Source organism: Bombina bombina, chromosome 5, assembly GCF_027579735.1.
Source record: "Bombina bombina isolate aBomBom1 chromosome 5, aBomBom1.pri, whole genome shotgun sequence".
Classification (NCBI taxonomy): Eukaryota; Metazoa; Chordata; class Amphibia; order Anura; family Bombinatoridae; genus Bombina; species Bombina bombina.
This window is the reverse complement of record NC_069503.1, coordinates 72,482,717-72,503,964: the sequence shown is the minus strand read 5'-3', so window position 1 is coordinate 72,503,964 and position 21,248 is coordinate 72,482,717. Positions and strand designations below refer to the sequence as shown.

At 42.3% G+C, this 21,248-nt stretch overlaps 1 protein-coding gene across 1 annotated transcript in view; it reads left to right on the top strand.

The window, feature by feature from the left end:
- Positions 1 to 21,248, top strand: part of LOC128661325 (uncharacterized) — a 100,678-nt gene that overhangs the window by 10,250 nt on the left and 69,180 nt on the right. The window contains exons 2-3 of the mRNA XM_053715594.1: positions 13,599 to 14,264; positions 15,111 to 16,348. Of these exons, the coding sequence (XP_053571569.1) occupies positions 13,599 to 14,264; positions 15,111 to 16,348 (1,904 nt within the window). The remainder of the gene's footprint in view (positions 1 to 13,598; positions 14,265 to 15,110; positions 16,349 to 21,248) is intronic.

Here is a 21,248-nt window from a genome sequence, read left to right as displayed (position 1 = left end):
GCTATTAAATAGTTAATAACTATTTAATAGTTATTGTACATGGTTAAAATAAATTGAAAGGTACCTGTAAAATAAAAATAAATCCTAAGATAGCTAGAATATAATTATTATTTATATTGTAGCTATATTAGGGTTTATTTTAAAGGTAAGTATTTAGTTTTAAATAGGATTCATTTAGTTAATAAGAGTTAATTTATTTAGATGTATTTAATTAATATTTAAGTTAGGGGGCGTTAGGGTTAGACTTAGGTTTAGGGGTTAATAATTTTATTACAGTGGCGGCGGCGTAGTGGGGGGCAGGATAGGGGTTAATAAATTTATTATAGGTGGCGACGGTGTAGGGGGGGCAGATTAGGGGTTAATACATTTAATATAGGTTGCGGCGGGTTGAGGGAGCGGCGGTTTAGGGGTTAATAGATTTATTATAGTTGCGGTGGGCTCCGGGAGCGGCGGTTTAGGGGTTAATATGTATAGAGTAGCTTGCGGTGGGCTCCGGGAGCGGCGGTTTAGGGGGTAATAACTTTATTTAGTTGCGGCGGTGTAGGGGGGGTCAGATTAGTGGTGTTTAGACTCGGGGTACATGTTAGGGTGTTAGGTGTAGACAGCTCCCATAGAAATCAATGTCAGCAGCAAACTTGTACTTTCGCTATGGTCAGACTCCCATTGATTCCTATGGGATCCGCCGCCTCCAGGGGTGGCGGATTGAAAACCAGGTACGCTGGGCCGTAAAAGTGCCGAGCGTACCTGCTAGTTTTTTGATAGCTAGCAAAAGTAGTGAGAATGTGCCGCACTTGTGTGCGGAACATCTGGAGTGACGTAAGAATCGATCTGTGTCGGACTGTGTCCGGCGGATCGAAGCTTACGTCACAAAATTCTACTTTTGCCGGTCTCGAGCCTTTGATAACTAAGGCGAATCAGCCTCGCCACAAATACGCTGCGGAATTCCAGCGTATTTGAGGTTGACGGCTTGATAACTACCCCCCTATATGTCTGATGAATCCCTTTGTATCAAGAGCACAAGTGTTAGGTATATTTATACCATTGTGTGCATATATCATGTAATGCTGCTGTTTACTATATAATGATATACAATGTTTTTTCATGCAAATAAAAAGTGATTGTAATCCAGACCAGTATTTTGTGTTTTTTGTATAATTAAAAACCCAATATCACAGAATAATTAGGAAAACAACATCAGACAGAAGCCGAATCTGACAGTGAAAGTTAAACGCTGATAATTCAGATAGAGCAGCAATTTTACACAACTTTCCAATTTACTTCTATTATCTAATTTGCTTTGTTCTTTTGGTATCCTTTGTTATAGAGTAAACCTAGGAGGCTGATATTATATGAGCTTAGAGGCGTGCACGTGTATTTAGCACTCTGTGCAACAGTGTTTGTAACTATGTATAACAATGCTATAAATCTTGCAAACTCTGCTGTCTGAAGATACGTGCACGCTTCTGAGTTCACCTAGGATTACTCTTTAACAAAGGATACTAAGAGAACTAAGCACAATGGATAATATAAGAAAATTGGAAAGTTGTTTGAAATGTCATGTTCTATCCAATCCATTTAAGTCTAATTTTGATGTTACTGTTCCTTTAACAGTACATAAACAATATCAAATTAACCCCCCACCTACACCAACCCAGATTATTTATCACCAGCAAGACTTTATACACAGACATTTTCTGTTACTTAACTCATACTTAAAGGGATAGGAAATTACACTTTCATGATTCAGATAGAATGTGGAATTTTATGATACTTTTAATTTCACTTCTGTTATCAAACTTATGTACTACTGAGAGCTGACTGGTGGCTACACCCATGTCTCATCATTGGCTCACCAGATATGCTCAGCTAGCTCCCAGTAGTTAATTGCTGCTCTATAGCTGACTTTGCAGGAGTTAAAGGGACAGTCTACACCTTAGTCATCTTAAAGTCTTACCTTAGATAAAGCTGCAAATAGCCTCCTGCACCTTTTCTATATCGTTCAGCAAGAACAGTAAAAAATTTATTTTAAAATGAATATTGTCTCTGGCCACTTTGAAATGGCTGCCAAGCTCAGCCCACTGATGACATCATGATCTGGGCTGCATCTAGGCAAATTGAAAAAGTTCACATACTCCTCAAAGTGTAAGATAGTGGCCAAAACGTCAATTGACTGTGTATATCGTCACTTGTGACTAGCTGCAAAGGCTAGGAACAGGGCAACGTAGTGTGTGAGTGGCTCTGTGTTTTATAACCAAGTTTAGAAAGTAGCTGTACTTGCTGTCTTACTGCGTCCGGTCCTGGGGTGTGATCGTATGAAATCTTGCTTGTCAATCCTACTGCACTTATCAGTCCCAATAACCCAAAAGTTTACAAAATATCCTCCATACACTGAGCCCAGGTACATCTACTGGGTGGGTTCCGTCTTTCTCCGTTGGTGACTTCTTTGAACGCCCTACGCGGCCGTCCTCTCTGCTTGGTAGGATGACAGAAAGCAACAAAGTGATGATCACGCCCTCTTCAAACGCATGCAGCGTTTCCTAGCAAGATAGGTTGAGAAGCTCTGTTCATCACAGTCACTCGCACCCTGTTGGCCAATCTGGAAGGGGAGGGGGCACTGTCCGGAGCGTCTCCACAGTGCCTACGTCCGTGCTCACTTCAATGTAATCCAATGTCAGAATTAATATAAAGAATAGACAGGAGCACCGGAGGACGTCCAAGTAGCATTTATTACTAACGATAATGCCACAATTAAAACGAGTGGTACAAAGTACAAAATTCCTCAAGGAAACTGTCAGCAACAAAGGGATTGCTTGCAAAGGGAGGAATGAAGTACAACAGCTGACACGTTTCGTCATACAGCCGTAATCCAAGCTGAATAAAATATTTAAAACAACTGCCCTTTTTGTAGGGTCTTCATGTCTCCCATTGGTTAACCTATAAAACCAATCAAATCACATGTACACAATGCAATACACTTTAACATCCAGACAGTTGGTAGCACCACTTATACCAATTTACATAGAAATAATAATCGTTGTCACTTTACAAATTTGTTTTTGCATGTATGGTCTACATGACTGTCTTATCACTTAACCATTTAAGTTCAAAAAATATATATCATATGTGCCCTTTTAGACAACATTGGACGCTAGTTTATACAAGAGCTGAAATTTTCTCAACATAAACAAACTCATAATCTCACTACTGTTAAGTTTGCAATTCTATTCATACTATACTTTCTAAAATGATAACAGTAATGCAATTTAGGGATATTCGCTGCATTACTGACCTGTAGTGATGTCCCGAACTGTTCGCCCGCGAACGGTTCACAGCGAACATAGCTTGTTCGCGTTTTGTGGGCGAACACATGGCAATGTTCGATCCGCCCCTATGTGTCATCATTGTGGAAACTTTGACCCTTTATGTCACAGCCGCCTGACACATTAGAGCCAATCAACATCAGACACTCCCTCACAGACACTCCCAGCTACTCGGAATCCGCCATTTTAGACTCATAACGACCTTGCTTTTTTAATGAGAGGACGTGTTGTGTTTTTGTTCCTGACATTAATAGGAAAAACATAGCTAGGCTAGTGTATTTACAGTCCAGAAGGACTCCACTCATCTCTGCTGCAAGCACAGCACCCCAAAAAGCCCTTTTTAGGGCTATATTTCATGCCGTTTTTTTTTTTTTTTTTTTCTTTTTTATTAGCATTTGCCTGGCTTTCAGCTGTGTGTTTAAGGCTCACAGCATATGCTGTGACTACTGCCACCACTGATATCTCCCTAACAACATTAGTTTAAATTTAACTAACCCAAAAATATAATTATTTTTCTAGTGTAATTTTTTTTCATTTTCTATCAGGCCAGTGTCACACAGCATATACTCTGGTTCATTGCTCTGTGCCAGCCAGCAGCCACCAGTGTTAATATCCGTTTATAACATTATTTTTAATTTAAAAAATAAACACAAAAAAATATTTTTCTAGTGTAATCTAATTACATTTACTATCATGCCTGTGTCTGTCAGGCTCACTCAGCATTAATATACCTCTTTTTTTTCCAGTCTTTTGGTTAATTGGTCTGTGCCAGGCTGTCACCCACCCAGCACTCATATCTATTTTTCTTTCACCTTAATTTTAATATAAAAAAAAAAAAAGTTTAAATTTGTTTGCTAGTGTAATGTAATATAATTTTCTATCCGGCCTGTGTGTTTTGCTGACATAGAGAGCCTACTGTGTTTACTTGCTGCCCTCCCTAGTCTATGAGCCACGACTCATATGTGTTTAACCTTTTTTTAATTCCCCCCCCCCGCTAAAAAATAATTTCAATCATTTTTCTAGTGTAATCTAATAGTATTTTCTATCAGGCGTGTGTGTATCCGACATACAGAGCCTACTGTTTTTAATAGCTGCCCTTCCAAGGCTATCAGCCACGACTCATATGTATGTGCTTAACCTTTTTCTTAAAATTTCCAAAAAAAAGTCTTTAAATCATTATGCTAGTGTAATCTAATTGTATTTTCTATCAGGCCTGTGTCTAACTGTCTATCTGACTTACACAGCATACTGTTGTTATAATTGCTGCCCTACGTAGCAGCCAGCCAGTGGGACCACTCATAGAGTCATATGTGCATTGCACTTCTTAACATAATTTTAATATTAAAATCTAAAATTTTAAAATATTTTGCTAGTGTAAAGTAACTTAATTTTCTATCAGTCCTGTGTTTTTGTCACTTACACAGCATACTGTGTTAAATTGCTGCCCTACCTACCATCCACGACTAATTTTTTGGACTGCAAATATTCAGTCTCCTAGTGCCATTGAATTTCATTTACCTCCTGCCTGCCACTGCCAGCCTTTTGTGCCAGGCTGTCTAGCCAACTATTTACACCAATCATAATTGTTGTCACAGTCAGACAGTATAGTTATTAATTTAAATAAAAAAATTTTTTAGTGTTGATCTTAATCCTCAGTTTGCTCGTGCCTTTGAATTGCACTTTTCTACAGCCTTCCAAGCCTGAGTGCCAGGCCTACTTAAAAAATATTTACACCAATCATATTTGTTGTGACAGTATTCTAATAATTAAAAAATAAAATTTTTGGTAATAGTTGCTGTGATTTGAATCCTCAGTTTGCTGGTGCCATTGAATAGCACTTTCCTCCTGCCTTGCAGCCTGCTGTGAGCCAGGCCCCCACCTAGCCAATTGTTGTCAGCAATCATATTTCTGTTAACAGTATTTCAAAAATTGTCAATTATCACTGTTTAGACTGTCAGTAATCAGTCTCCTAGTTTCCTTGAATTGCATCTCCCTCCTGCCTGACATCCTTTTGTGCCAGGCCGTCTTGCCAACTATTTACACCAATCCAAATATTTTGTCACAGTATAGTTACTAATTACAATTAAAAAAAATCTTTATTGTTGATGATCTTAACCCTCAGTTTGCTCGTGCCTTTGAATTGCACTTTTCTACAGCCTTCCAAGCCTGTGTGCCAGGCCTACTTAAAAAATATTTACACCAATCATATTTGTTGTGACAGTATTCTAATAATTAAAAATTAAAATTTTTGGTAATAGTTGCTGTGATTTGAATCCTCAGTTTGCTGGTGCCATTGAATAGCACTTTCCTCCTGCCTTGCAGCCTGCTGTGAGCCAGGCCCCCACCTAGCCAATTGTTGTCAGCAATCATATTTCTGTTAACAGTATTTCAAAAATTGTCAATCGTCACTGTTTAGACTGTCAGTAATCAGTCTCCTAGTTTCCTTGAATTGCATCTCCTGCCTGCCATCCTTTTGTGCCAGGCCGTCTTGCCAACTATTTACACCAATCCAATTTTTTTGTCACAGTATAGTTATTAATTTAAATAAAAAATTTTTTTAGTGTTGATCTTAATCCTCAGTTTGCTCGTGCCTTTGAATTGCACTTTTCTACAGCCTTCCAAGCCTGTGTGCCAGGCCTACTTAAAAAATATTTACACCAATCATATTTGTTGTGACAGTATTCTAATAATTAAAAATTAAAATTTTTGGTAATAGTTGCTGTGATTTGAATCCTCAGTTTGCTGGTGCCATTGAATAGCACTTTCCTCCTGCCTTGCAGCCTGCTGTGAGCCAGGCCCCCACCTAGCCAATTGTTGTCAGCAATCATATTTCTGTTAACAGTATTTCAAAAATTGTCAATCATCACTGTTTAGACTGTCAGTAATCAGTCTCCTAGTTTCCTTGAATTGCATCTCCCTCCTGCCTGCCATCCTTTTGTGACAGGCCGTCTTGCCAACTATTTACACCAATCCAAATATTTTGTCACAGTATAGTTACTAATTAAAATTAAAAAAATCTTGATTGTTGATCTTAATCCTCTTTTTGCTTGTGCCATTGAATTGCACTTTTCTACTGCCTGCCAGCCTGTGTACCAGGCCCAACTATCCAATTAGTGCTAGCAATCATATTTCTTTTAACAGTATTGCAAAATTTGTCAATCACACTGTTTTGACTGTCAATCTGCAGTCTACTAGTGCCCTTGAATTGCATTTTCCTCCTGCCTGCCTGCCTGTGTGCCAGTCCCAACTAGCCAATTAGTGCCACCACTCATATTTATTGTAACAGGATTGGAATTTTTGTTAATCATAACTGTTTTGACTGTGATTCTTCAGTCTCCTAGTGCCATTGAATTGCAGTTTCCTTTCTCCCAGCGTGTGTGCCAGACAGGCCCATTTGCCAAATAGTGCCAAACAATCATATTTGTTGCCACAGTACTAGTAATATTTCAAAAAATTAACAATTTGTGATTTTTAAAACATCTGTCTTTTTTGTTGTTGTCAGTCTCACAGCGTATACTGTGCCCACTTTCACAGTGCCACCACTCAATTGGTGTAATAGTATTGTTAGTGTCCATTTAAAAAAAAATGACAGGCAGAGGCAAGCCACCCCGCAGGTTCCGTAGTCGTGGTGCTGTGATTCCTTTAGACCCTACAAATATGCACATTGTTCAGACGCCGGGTGCCAGGGGGGATGCAAAAACTTCTGAGGAGGACCTAGTTGAATGGCTAACACAGGAAACCCAATCTTCTTCAGCTTCCGCTGCTAGTCCTCCTAACCTTGACGCACCATCTACATCCAGCTGTGCTTTGGGCAGGTCTCAAGTGACCAGTGCCACTCCGCCGCCTGTCGCCACCACCAACACTAGCACCACAGCCGCTTCACTTGATCTGTCACAGCAGTTATTGACACATCATTTTGAAGAAATGAGTGATGCGCAACCATCATTGACAGGGGATGTAGATAATAGTGATCAGTCTCAGTCAGGCAGCATTACCGACATGGAGGTACGGTGTGATGATGATGATAATGTTGTACCCGCTGCTGCTTCCTTTCTTGATGTTTTAGATACAAGTGAAGCGGTTGATGATGATGTGTCGGTGGATGTCACGTGGGTGCCTGCTAGAAGAGAAGAAGAAGAGGGGGAAAGTTCAGATGGGGAGACAGAGAGGAGGAGGAGGAGGAGACGATTTGGCAGCACTGGGAGGTCGTCTCAAGGAGCTAGTGGCACAGTCAGACAGCATGCATCGTCACCAGGGGTCAGCCAGACAGCCCGTCGACGCCCATCAACGCATGCTGTTGCCACCACCAGAATGCCATCATCGCAGAGCTCAGCAGTGTGGCATTTTTTTTGTGTGTCTGCCTCTGACAACAGCGATGCCATTTGCAACCTGTGCCAAAAGAAACTGAGTCGTGGGAAGTCCAACAGCCACCTAGGTACAACTGCTTTGCGAAGGCACATGGTCTCCCATCACAAAGGCCGATGGGAAGAACACATGAGTAGAAGCAGCACACAAAGTGAAAGCCGCCCTCCTCCTCCTGCTCCAGCATCTTCAGCCACGTCAACCAGTGCTGTCCTCCTTCCCCCTCTCAACCATCCTCCACTCAGTCTCTCTTATGTAGCAGTTCCTGGTCATCTGCTCACAGTCAGGTGTCTGTCAAGGACATGTTTGAGCGTAAGAAGCCAATTTCTCAAAGTCACCCCCTTGCCCGGCGTCTGACAGCTGGCTTGTCTGAACTCTTAGCCCGCCAGCTTTTACCATACAAGCTGGTGGAGTCTGATGCTTTCAAAAAATTTGTATCTATTGGGACACCGCAGTGGAAGGTACCTGGCAGAAATTTCTTTTCACAAAAGGCAATCCCAAACCTGTACTCTGTTGTGAGAAAGGAAGTTATGGCATGTCTGGCACACAGCGTTGGGGCAAGGGTCCATATGACCACGGATAGCTGGTCTGCAAAGCATGGTCAGGGCAGGTATATCACCTACACTGCGCATTGGGTAAACCTGCTGACTTCTGACAAGCATGGAATGCGTGGCTCTGCAGAAGAGTTGGTGACACCGCCACGACTTGCAGGCAGGCCTGCTGCTACCTCCTCTACTCCTCCTACTCCATCCTCTTCCATAACCTCTTCCTCGGCTGAGTCCTCTTCAACTTCTGCGTCTTGCTCCACATCTATGGCACCCCCCCAGCTCCCCAGGTACTATGCTACATCCCGGGTACGGCAGTGTCACGCCGTCTTGGGGTTGACTTGCCTGAAAGCGGAGAGTCACACCGCACCAGCACTCCTGACCGCCCTGAACGCACAGGTGGATCAGTGGCTGACTCCGCACCAACTGGAGATTGGCAAGGTTGTTTCTGACAATGGAAGTAATTTGGTGGCGGCATTGAAATTGGGCAAGTTGACACATGTGCCGTGCATGGCACATGTGTGTAATCTGATTGTACAACGATTTGTCCATAAGTACCCAGGCTTACAGGACGTCCTGAAGCAGGCCAGGAAGGTGTGTGGCCATTTCAGGCGTTCCTACACGGCCATGGCGCACTTGTCTGATATCCAGCATCGAAACAACCTGCCAGTGAGGCGCTTGATTTGCGACAGCCCGACACGGTGGAATTCAACACTCCTAATGTTTGACCGCCTGCTCCAACAAGAAAAAGCTGTTAATGAGTATTTGTATGACCGGGGTGCTAGGACAGCCTCTGGGGAGCTGGGGATATTTTTGCCAAATTACTGGACGCTCATGCGCAATGCCTGTAGGCTCATGCGTCCTTTTGAGGAGGTGACAAACCTTGTCAGTCGCACCGAAGGCACCATCAGCGACATCATACCATTTGTTTTCTTCCTGGAGCGTGCCCTGCGAAGAGTGCTGGTCAGGCAGTAGATGAGCGTGAAGAGGAAGCGGGAGAGTTGTGGTGTCCATCACCCCCGCAAACAGCCGAATCAGCATTGCTTGCTGGACCTGCGGCAACGCAGGAAGAGGATTGTGAGGAAGAGGAGTCAGAGGAGGAATGTGGCTTTGGGGAGGATGAGGAGGAGGAAGACCGAGCACAACAGTCATCCCAGGGTGCTCGTTGTTGTCACCTCTCTGGTACCCATGGTGTTGTACGTGGCTGGGGGGAAGAAGATACCATCAGTGAGATCAGTGAGGAGGAGGAACGCGACATGATTAGCTCAGCATCCAACCTTGTTCAAATGGGTTCTTTCATGCTGTCGTGCTTGTTGAGGGACCCTCGTATAAAAAAGCTGAAGGAGAACGACCTGTACTGGGTGTCCACGCTCCTCGACCCCCGGTATAAGCATAAAGTGCCTGAAATGTTACCAAATTCCCGCAAGTCGGAAAGGATGGAGCATTTTCATACTAAATTAAAAACTATGCTTTACACAGCGTATAAGGGTGATGTCACAGCACCACGGGAATGTAACAGGGGAAGAGATTAAATTAATCCTCCTCCTCCCACGACCACGGCGACAAGGACCGGGCGCTTTCCTTACGTCTTGTTGAAGGAGGACATGCGTACCGTTTTAACTCCCATGCACCATCAGAGCCTTTCGGGATCCAGCCTTAGAGAAAGACTCAACCGACAGGTAGCAGACTACCTAGCTTTAACTGCGGATCTCGATACTCTCAGGAGCGATGGACCCCTTGACTACTGGGTGTGCAGGCTGGACTTGTGGCCTGAGCTATCCCAATTTGCAATGGAACTTCTGGCCTGCCCCGCTTCAAGTGTCCTGTCCGAAAGGACTTTTAGTGCAGCAGGAGGTTTTGTCACTGAGAAGAGAAGTCGCCTAGGTCAAAAAAGCCTTGACTATCTCACTTTTATAAAAATGAATGAGGGCTGGATCCCGAAGGGACTGACATTGGGTGATACATTTGAATAAAAAACTACTGATGATGATATGAGCTGCCTTGGGCTACAACTGGTACACAGGCTGGCCTTTTTTTTTTGGTTATAAAGACGGAGGACTTGCTTGACTTATCCGCCAACAACTAGTGTTCAAGCCACAAGCTTTTAGGGCACTTTATAAATGTTTTACAAACATCGATTTTTCTGGCCGCTGCTACAGCAGTTGCTACAACAATACCCCAATTTTTCAGTCATTTGTACATTCCTAATTTTTCTGGCCTCTGCTGCATCTCTGTGGGTACAAAACTCAAATAAAAAAAAATAAGGCACATAACACTAGTGATTAAACTGTTACGAATTGTACAACTTTACACACCACTCATATCCAGTGGACCATTCAATTGAACGCAAAATGCAACAAATTTGAAAGAGTAGGACCGACCAAGCATCTTTATCCGTCTCTTGGTTGCTCTAAATTATCTCCGTGTTCCATCTATGCCATATCTGTACTCTATTGTGCAAAAGGGTGGCATATGTTGTGTTTCATGCTGTTGTGCCTGTTGCGGGTGGTGGCCCATCATATAAAAAGGCTGAAGGAGAACGACCTGTAGTAATGGGTGCCCCATCCAGTTTTTTGAAAAATGTTCCTGGTTCCTCTCAATTATCTTTGGGTTTCTAAAATGGATGCCATACCTGTACTCGCTTGTGCAAAAGGATGGCAAATGTGGTGGTGTTTCCTGCAGTTGTTTCTGTTGAGGGTGCTGGACCCTCTTATAAAAAAGCTGAAGGCGAACGACCTGGAGTGGGAGTCCAAGCATGGTTTTTGGGGCTATTTCACTTTTACAAACAATTATCTGTGGGTTTCACAAATCAATGCCGTACCAGTACTCTATTGTTCCAAAGTATGCCATATGTTCTCTTTCCTGCTGGTTTTTTGTTTGAGGGTCCTGGACACTCTTATAAAAAGGCCTAAGGTGAAAGAGGTGTACTGGGTTTGTACATTTTTATTTTCTATTTCTCATTTGACCAAAATTATCTCTGGTTTTGTAAAATCAATACCGTACCTGTACTCTATTGTTCAAAAGGATGCCATACGTCCTCTTTCCTGCTGGTGTTTTTTTTTTGGAGTGTCCAGGACCCTCTTATAAAAAGGCCTAAGGAGAAAGAGGTGTACTGGTTGGCCACTCATTTTTATTTTTCTATTTAAAAATTGACCAAAATGATCTCTGGGTTTGTAAAATCAATGCTGTACCTGTACTCTATTGTTCAAAAGGATGCCATATGTCCTCTTTCCTGCTGGTGTTTTTTTTTGAGGGTCAAGGACCCTCTTATAAAAAGGGCTAAGGAGAAAGAGGTGTACTGGCTGTCCATCGAATCATTTTTTTTATTCAAATTTACATTTAAAAAAAAAATTCTATGGGTTTCTAAAATCTATGCCTTTCCTGTACTCTATTGTTCAAAAGTATGCCATATTTCCTCTTTCCTGCTGGTTTTTTGTTTGAGGGTCCTGGACCCTCTTATAAAAAGGCCTTATGGATAAAGAATTGTACTGGGTGTCCATCCAATCATTTTTTTTAATTAAAATTCACGGTTGCAACAAATTATCCCCGGGTTTCTAAAATCAATGCCTTTCCTATAATCTTTTTTTCACAAAGGATGCCATATGTCCTCTTTCCTACTGCTGGTTTTGTTGAGTGTCCTGGAGCCTCTGCTAAAAAGGCCTAAGGATAAAGAAGTGTAATGGGTGTCTATTCAATGTTTTTTTAGATTTCCCGGTTGTAACAAATTTTTTCTGTCTTTCAAAAATCAATGCCTTTCCTGTAATCTATTTTTCAAAAGGATGCCATATTTCCTATTTCATGCTTTTCTTTCTGTTGAGGCTCCGGGACACTCTTATAAAAAGGACTAAGGATAAAGAAGTGTACTGGGTGTCCAATCAATATTTTTTTTCTATTTCCTGGGTCATATAACTGATCTCTGTGTTTCTAAAATCAATGCCTTTCCTGTAATCTAATTTTCAAAAGTATGCCATATGTCCTCTTTCCTGCTGGTGTTTTTTTTTGAGGGTCCAGGACCCTCTTATAAAAAGGCCTAAGGAGAAAGAGGTGTACTGGGTGTCCATCGAATCATTTTTTTTATTCAAATTTACATTTGCAAAAAATTATCTATGGGTTTCTAAAATCAATGCCTTTCCTGTACTCTTACTCTATTGTTCAAAAGTATGCCATATGTCCCCTTTCCTGCTGGTGTTTTGTTTGAGGGTCCTGGACCCTCTTATAAAAAGGCAGAGGGAGAAAGAATTGTACTGGGTGTCCATCCAATAATTTTTTTGATTCAAATTCACGGTTGCAACAAATTTTCCCCGGGTTTCTAAAATCAATGCCTTTCCTATAATCTTTTTTTCACAAAGGATGCCATATGTCCTCTTTCCTACTGCTGGTTTTGTTGAGTGTCCTGGAGCCTCTGCTAAAAAGGCCTACGGATAAAGAAGTGTAATGGGTGTCTATTCAATGTTTTTTTAGATTTCCCGGTTGTAACAAATTTTTTCTGTCTTTCAAAAATCAATGCCTTTCCTGTAATCTATTTTTCAAAAGGATGCCATATGTCCTCTTTCAAGCTGTTCTTTCTGTTGAGGCTCCGGGACACTCTTCTAAAAAGGCCTAAGGATAAAGAAGTGTACTGGGTGTATAATCTATGTTTTTTTAGATTTCACGGTTGCAACTAATGATCTCTGTGTTTCTACAATCAATGCCTTTTCTGTAATCTAATTTTCTAAAGGATGCCATATGTCCTCTTTCATGCTGCTGGTTTTGTGGAGGGTCCTGGAGCCTCTGCTAAAAAGGCCTAAGGATAAATAAGTGTACTTGGTGTATAATCGAAGTTTTTTTAGATTTCACGGTTGCAACTAATGATCTCTGTGTTTCTAAAATCAATGCCTTTCCTGTAATCTAATTTTCTAAAGGATGCCATATGTCCTCTTTCAAGCTGCTGGTTTTGTGGAGGGTCCTGGAGCCTCTGCTAAAAAGGCCTAAGGATAAAGAAGTGTACTGGATGTATAATCTATGTTTTTTTAGATTTCACGTTTGCAAAAAATTATCCACGGGTTTCTAAAATCAATGCCTTTCCAGTAATCTATTATTCACAAGGATGCCATATGTACTTTTTGATGCTGTTGTTTCGGTTGAGGCTCCGGGAGCCTCTTATTAAAAAGGCCTAATGATGACACTGGCTCCATATCAGCTCTAACTCTATGGGCGACGCTTAAGGCCTACCTCCGCGGACTCTTCATCCAAAAGGCGTCGAAATCCAAACGGCTCAGAGGAGCCAGCTTGGCTCACCTGATTACATCATGATTACACTCTCTCCAGGGCTTGGCTCAGGGGTCTCAGATCGGACTCTTTGGTAAAGAAAGTTCAGGCTCTTAAAAAACAGATAGAAACCCGGGAAATGGAAAGGGTTCAGAGAGGGCTCTACTACCTGAAGCAGAGGTACTACCACAAAGGAGACAGAGCGGACAAGCTCCTGGCCCATAAACTCAGACAAAAAACTTTACTAAGTAAAATAGCATACATCACGAGAAATAATCGAAAATTCTACTCTCCCAATGACATTGGAGAAGCTTTCACTGACTACTACAGCGAACTTTACCAGATCTCCAACGACCCCTCCGCTAGTTACGCACCGGTATCAGCCATTTTAGAGTTCCTTCGTGAACTTCAGCTGCCGAAGGTCCCTGAGGACACGATAGAATCCCTGACCGCTCCCATTATGGTGGAAGAGATCGCATCGACGATAAAGAATCTTAAGCCTCATAAATCTCCAGGGCCTGACGGGTTTGACGCCATGTTTTATAAAAAATTTGTGGGCCAACTCGGCCCTCTTCTTACCCGGGCGTTTGGGGAAGCAATGGCTACGGGCAAGTTTCCTCTGGAATTTTTGGAGGCATCAATTATAACCATCCCCAAACCAGGAAAGAATCCTGAGTTCTGCGAGAGTTATCGCCCAATATCTCTCATCAATGGCGATGTGAAACTATATGCGAAAATCTTGGCATCCAGATTGAACAAAATCCTCCCGGTTCTGGTACACCCAGATCAGGTGGGGTTCACCCCGGGACGTCAGGGCTCGGACAACACCAGGCGTCTATTGAATATTTTCTTTGAATCTACTGCTCTCCAAATCCCACTGGTTACCCTGTCACTCGATGCTGAAAAAGCGTTTGACAGGGTTCTGTGGGAGTACATGGTGGAGGTCCTACGATCCTTCGGTTTCCCTCACGCCTTTATTAAGGCGGTCATGGCTCTTTACTCAGAACCATCTGCTAGGGTGAGAGGAATGGGTTTCGTTTCTAGAGCCTTTGCGATTAAGAATGGTACGAGACAGGGGTGCCCCCTGTCCCCACTTCTATTCGCCCTAATGATGGAGCCCCTGGCCGCCAAACTTCGGGCTACCTCTGCTATTCATCCCCTGGTGTTGCATGACATTCCGCAAGTTCTGGCGTTGTTTGCGGATGATTTAAGGATCTTTTTGACCGAGCCGGAAGATTCACTACCTGCACTATTTAAAATTCTGTCACAATTTGCCAACCTGACATATTACAAACTTAATTACACTAAAACTGAGGCTTACGCCATTGGCATATCTGACTTTACATTTGACTCTCTGAAAGGGACATACCCGTTCAGGTGGTCTAGAGATAGCCTGAAACACCTGGGGGTTGTCCTCTCCCATAACCCCAAAAGAATTATTTCTGATAATTATGGCTCTCTCCTTACAGAGTTTCAACAGACAATCGCGGGTTGGAGGGTCGCGGAGGTTTCATGGACGGGTAGGGTCGCGGCAGTGAAAATGCTCCTGTTACCCAAACTGATCTACTTTTTCCGGTGTCTCCCGGTTCTCGTTCCAGCATACCTGCTTAATCATTTCCAATCCATTTTTACAAAGTACATATGGAAAGGAGGTCATGTGAGACTCCCATTGGCTCAGCTACAGAAGCCTAAGAGACATGGGGGCATGTCAGTCCCCAACGTTTCTATATACTACAAAGCTGCCATGCTCTCTCATATCACGGCCTGGGGAACCAAAGAGTGCTCCTCAGGGTGGTTTCGGCTAGAGCAGGGATCATTACCAGCGGGCGTGGCCCTAGCCGAGCTCATCTGGATACCGGATCATGCTGAAGTGTTGAGTGCAATCCATAACCGCATAATTAAAACTTGTCTGAAACTCTGGAGAGAGCTGAGGTCCTCTGAACAGGTTGCTCCGCATCCCTCCCCAATACATTCTATCCGAGCCCTTTTACACTGCCTTCCGGATTCCCACCCCGGGAGATGGGAGGTCTTAGAGATCAGATTACTCTCAGATCTATACCGAGGAGATGTACTAGCTATTCCTCCTCACACTTACCCATTAGAGGACTTTCCTCGGGAATTACGCTTCGAATACCTTCGGTTGATATCACTTCTCCTGTCCTGGGGATTCCGGAGATCAAACTTGAGAACTCTCACCAATTGGGAGAGGAGATGGTTGGGGGGTAAATCCCTGCGGGGCACTCTATCCTTCCATTATAGAACCCTTCTTAACACGCCTCACTTCACGAAAACTCAGTCGGTGGTGGCTTGGGAGAGGGACTTGGGGGCGGTAACTCCTGATGGAAGATGGCAACGAGCCCTTCAAGACGTAATTGCAGCAGTTCGATGCTCTAACTTGTTTGAACTCTACCTCAAACTTCTGCTTCGGTGGCATTGGGTCCCGACCAGGCTACACAAAATGTACCCCACCCGGTCCTTAGACTGCTGGAGAGGCTGCGAGCGATGTGGAACCCATCTGCACATCTGGTGGGAATGTCCCAAATTGGGGCGCTTCTGGGCCCAGGTGACAGCCCTGCTACAGAAGCTGGACCTTCTTGATACTCTCACTAGCGAAACTGCGCTTTTCCATCTTGGGCTTCAGAACCTTCCAAAACCATCCCGCCTACTGGGAGTTACTATCCTTTTGGCGGCGAAACTCACCATTGCTAGACAATGGGCGAAACACACCCCGGTCCTTCTAAACTCAGTCCTGGAGTCTATAGACTACATCCAGAAAATGGAAGAGTACGCACTGAGAGTTGAAGGTCGTCACGACCTTTACTGCTCAATCTGGCTCCCTTGGGAAGAATATAGGAGGACTAAAGACCCTAATGAGTAAGCTCACCACCAGCTAGGCGAGTAGTTTGCGGTGAAACTAAATAACTGCAGATTTGGCCGCTCCGCCGAGTGGCCGAGTCTCCTCCCTCCACTTCTCTGCCCTCCCTCCCTCCCCCCCCTTTTTTTTTTTTCTCTCTTTCTCTTCTTACCCCCCTCTCATACTTTTCTCTGCCAATAGTTCTTCGGGCCACCTAATTCTTCCCCACTACCAAACTGTGTCCATTGGGTGGTTTACACTCAGTAGTTCCTATCTAAACCTCAACAAACCTTAGATGGTCCTATACGCATAAAAACCATTTACTATTCTATGTGATTCCCAATGAGCATCTATGTCTGTGAAAACTAAGTCTCCCGAAGGAACCAGACTGCAGATCCCAAGAGTGGATCTATTTGATATCGTTGACGTTTGTATGTTTTGTTTATTAAAGTTCTAAAACAGGGCAGCATTAGGGTCAACTCCCTGACCTCATCGTCAGTCAGAGAATGTTTGTAACTCTGGGAAGTTAATGACTTGTATTATCACCTACAATACTGTACTTATTGCTATGTTTGTAAACCGAACTTTGTTATTGCCTCAATAAAAATATATTTAAAAAAAAAAAAAAAGCCTAATGAAAAATAAGTGTACTGGGTGTCTAATCAATGTTTTTTTCGATTTACCGTTTGCAACTAATGATCTCTGTGTTTCTGAAATCAATGCCTTTCCTATAATCATTTTTTCTAAAGGATGCCATATGTCCTCTTTCCTGCTGCTGGTTTTGTCGAGGGTCCTGGAGCCTCTGCTGTGCATAATAAAGAAAAAAAAATAATTTAACTTGACTTAATAACTGAAGCATGACTTCAGGAGTCAGGTGTGGTCGTAGGTAGTGGTTGTTGTTAGCAGATTATTTTTATTGCAAATTGCAATTGCCACAGCGTGCATAAAATGTGCGTCACTAGTCCAAATTTTAATTTATTTTTTTTTCATTCAGGATTAGTTTGGGGTACGGCGCAATATTGGAAACGCAAAAAACAGGTCTCCGTACCCGTTGATATAAGGGGTGACTACTAGTGCTTTTACCAGGCTCCTCTTGGATAGCCCCAGAAAGTGTGAGTATGAATCCCAAAAAGAAAATTAAATTAAGGTTGAAAAATTACTCCTAAGTAAATTGTAAGACCTGGAGCTCCTCAAACACACGTCCTACCGCAACAGGTATAGGCTCCGCCCACCCAAATCTTACCTTTTTAATGCCAATTGATATTGCCACAGCTGGAATAACAGTAACTAACATGTGCGTCACCACAGTCTCCGAATCTATTGTCGGATGTATACAAAAACAACAATAAAGAATTCCTTTTGGGGCGCAAAGAGATGGCTACCGGAACACTCCAGGAACTTCACAAAAGTGGCTGTCTTGGGTTTCTGGTGATGTTGTAGACATCTGGGTAGTGTACAGGGAGGACAAAAATCCTCTCCATCTCTGTGCACCACAGGACAGGACGTCCTTGTCATCCATAAGCACATGAAATTGCTGGCATTTTCGTTGCTTCAAGAAGTTCAGTTTTTGTGGTGATAGTACAGAATTAAATAAACTTTGGTTTCCTACCATACTCAAGACAATCTTGTAGTTCAAGCTTCGGACTTGCTGTGGGAAACAGTGGGCTGTCCATAGCAGGAAGATGATTTAGACAGAAGTAACGGGCTCTGCTTGCAGGTGACACATGTTTATCGTCAATCATAAAAGGGGTTGCGTGCAGAATATGGCTGATGGCCCCTTATTCACATGTTTGTCCAGAGCAACAACATTTGCAAACAGCCAGAAGAGAGGTCGGTTCTCACCAGCCTTAAGTTGAGCTTCAATTACCAAATGCTGATATTCAATAAATAGACAAACAGTGCCTTAAAAAACACATTTGCAATATGGATTCACCAGAGCAAGGTCATTGCTAGTATTTCCCATAATAACAAAATTAAAATGACACAACTCCGCAATCTTCCCCTTCACATTATTATTGTCACACTCCATTGTACTCCTATGCCCACCTCCCTGCTCTTGTTTTTGTTGAGGGTCCTGGAGCCTCTGCTAAAAAGGCCTATGGATAAATAAGTGTACTGGGTGTCTAATCAATGTTTTTTTCTATTTCACGGGTCATATAAATGATCTGTGGGATTCTAAAATCAATGCCTTTCCTGTAATCTATTATTCAAAAGGATGACATATGTCCTCTTTCATGCTGTTGTTTCTGTTGAGGCTCCGGGACCCTCGTATTAAAAAGGACTAAGGATAAAGAAGTGTACTGGGTGTCCAATCATTTTTTTTTTCTATTTCACGGGTCATATAAATGATCTCTGTGTTTCTAAAATCAATGCCTTTCCTGTAATATAATTTACAAAAGTATGCCATATGTCCTCTTTCCTGCTGCTGGTTTTGTTGAGGGTCCTGGAGCCTATGCTTAAAAGGCCTAAGGATAAAGAAGTGTACTGGGTGTCTAATCTATGTTTTTTTAGATTTCATGGTTGCAAAAAATTATCCACGGGTTTCTAAAATCAATGCCTTTCCTGTAATCTATTATTCACAAGGATGCCATATGTACTTTTTAATGCTGTTGTTTCTGTTGAGGCTCCGGGAGCCTCTTAATCTTATTAAAAAGGCCTAATGAAAAATAAGTGTACTGGGTGTCTAATCAATTTTTTTTTCTATTTACCGTTTGCAACTAATGATCTCTGTGTTTCTGAAATCAATGCCTTTCCTATAATCATTTTTTCTAAAGGATGCCATATGTCCTCTTTCCTGCTGCTGGTTTTGTCGAGGGTCCTGGAGCCTCTGCTGAGCTTAAAAAAAAAAAAATGTATTTAACTTGACTTAATAACTGAAGCATGACTTCAGGAGTCAGGTGTGGTCGTAGGTAGTGGTTGTTGTTAGCAGATTATTTTTATTGCAATTGCCACAGCGTGCATAAAATGTGCGTCACTAGTCCAAATTTTTTTATTTTTTTTTTCATTCAGGATTATTTTTGGGTACGGCGCAATATTGCAAAGGCAAAAAACAGGTCTCGGTACCCGTTGATATAAGGGGTGACTACTACTGCTTTTACCAGGCTCCTCTTGGATAGCCCCAGAAAGTGTGACTATGAATCCCAAAAAGAAAATTAAATTAAGGTTGAAAACTAACTCCAAAGTAACTTGTAAGACCTGGAGCTCCTCAAACACACGTCCTACCGCAACAGCTATAGGCTCCCCAACCCACAAATCTTAACTTTTTCATGCCAATTGATATTGCCACAGCTGGAACAACAGTAAATAACATGTGCGTCACCACAGTCTCCGAAGCTGTTGTCGGATGTATACAAAAACACTGATAAAGTATTCCTTTAGGAGCGCGAAGAGATGGCTACCGGAAAACTCCAGGAACTTCACAAGAGTGGCTGTATTGTGTTTCTGGTGATGTTTGAGACATCTGGGTAGTGTACAGGTAGGGCAAAAATCGTCTCCATCTCTGTGCACCAAAGAACATGACGTCCTTGTCATCCATAAGCACATGAAATTGCTGGCATTTTTGTTGCTTCAAGAAGTTCATTTTTTGTGGTGATAGATAGTACAGAATTAAATAAACTTTGGTTTCCTACCATACTCAAGACAATCTTGTATTTCAAAATTCGTACTTGCTGTGGGAAACAGTGGCCTGTCCATACCAGGAAGATGATTTAGACAGAAGTAACGAGCTCTGCTTGCAGGTGACACATGTTTATCGTCAATCATCAAAGGGGTTGCGTGTAGAATATGGCTGATGGCCCCTTATTCACATGTTTGTCCAGAGCCACAACATTTGCAAACAGCCAGAAGAAAGGTCGTTTCTCACCATCCTTAAGTTGAGCTTCATTTACCAAATGCTGATATTAAAAAAAATAGACAAACAGTGCCTTAAATAACACATTTGCGATATGGATTCACCAGAGCAAGGTCATTGCAAGTACTAAGTTCCCACGATAACAAAATTAAAATGCCACAACTATGCAATCTTCACCTTCAGATTATTATTGTCACACTCCATTGTACTCCTATGCCCAGCTCCCTGCTCTTGTTTTTGTTGAGGGTCCTGGAGCCTCTGCTGAAAAGGCCTATGGATAATAAAGTGTACTGGGTGTCTGTTCAATGTTTTTTTTTATTTCCCGGTTGCAAGTAATTATCTCAGTGTTTCTAAAATCAATGCCTTTCCTCTAATCTTTTATTCAAAAGGATGACCTATCTCCTCTTTCATGCTGTTGTTTCGGTTGAGGCTCCGGGACCCTCGTATTAAAAAGGCCTGAGCATAAATAAGTGTCACGGGTGTGTAATCAATGTTTTTTTTCTAATTTCACGGTTGCAAATAATGATCTGTGGGTTTCTAAAATCAATGCCTTTACTGTAATCTTTTATTCAAAAGGATGACATATCTCCTCTTTCATGTTGTTGTTTCGGTTGAGGCTCCGGGACCCTCGTATTAAAAAGGCCTGAGCATAAATAAGTGTCACGGGTGTGTAATCAATGTTTTTTTCTAATTTCACGGCTGCAAATAATGATCTGTGGGTTTCTAAAATCAATGCCTTTACTGTAATCTTTTATTCAAAAGGATGACATATCTCCTATTTCATGCTGTTGTTTCGGTTCAGGCTCCGGGACCCTCTTATTAAAAAGGCCTGAGCATAAATAAGTGTCACGGGTGTGTAATCAATGTTTTTTTCTAATTTCACGGTTCCAAATAATGATCTGTGGGTTTCTAAAATCAATGCCTTTACTGTAATCTTTTATTCAAAAGGATGACATATCTCCTCTTTCATGCTGTTGTTTCGGTTCAGGCTCCGGGAACCTCGTATTAAAAAGGCCTGAGCATAAATAAGTGTCACGGGTGTGTAATCAATGTTTTTTTCTAATTTCACG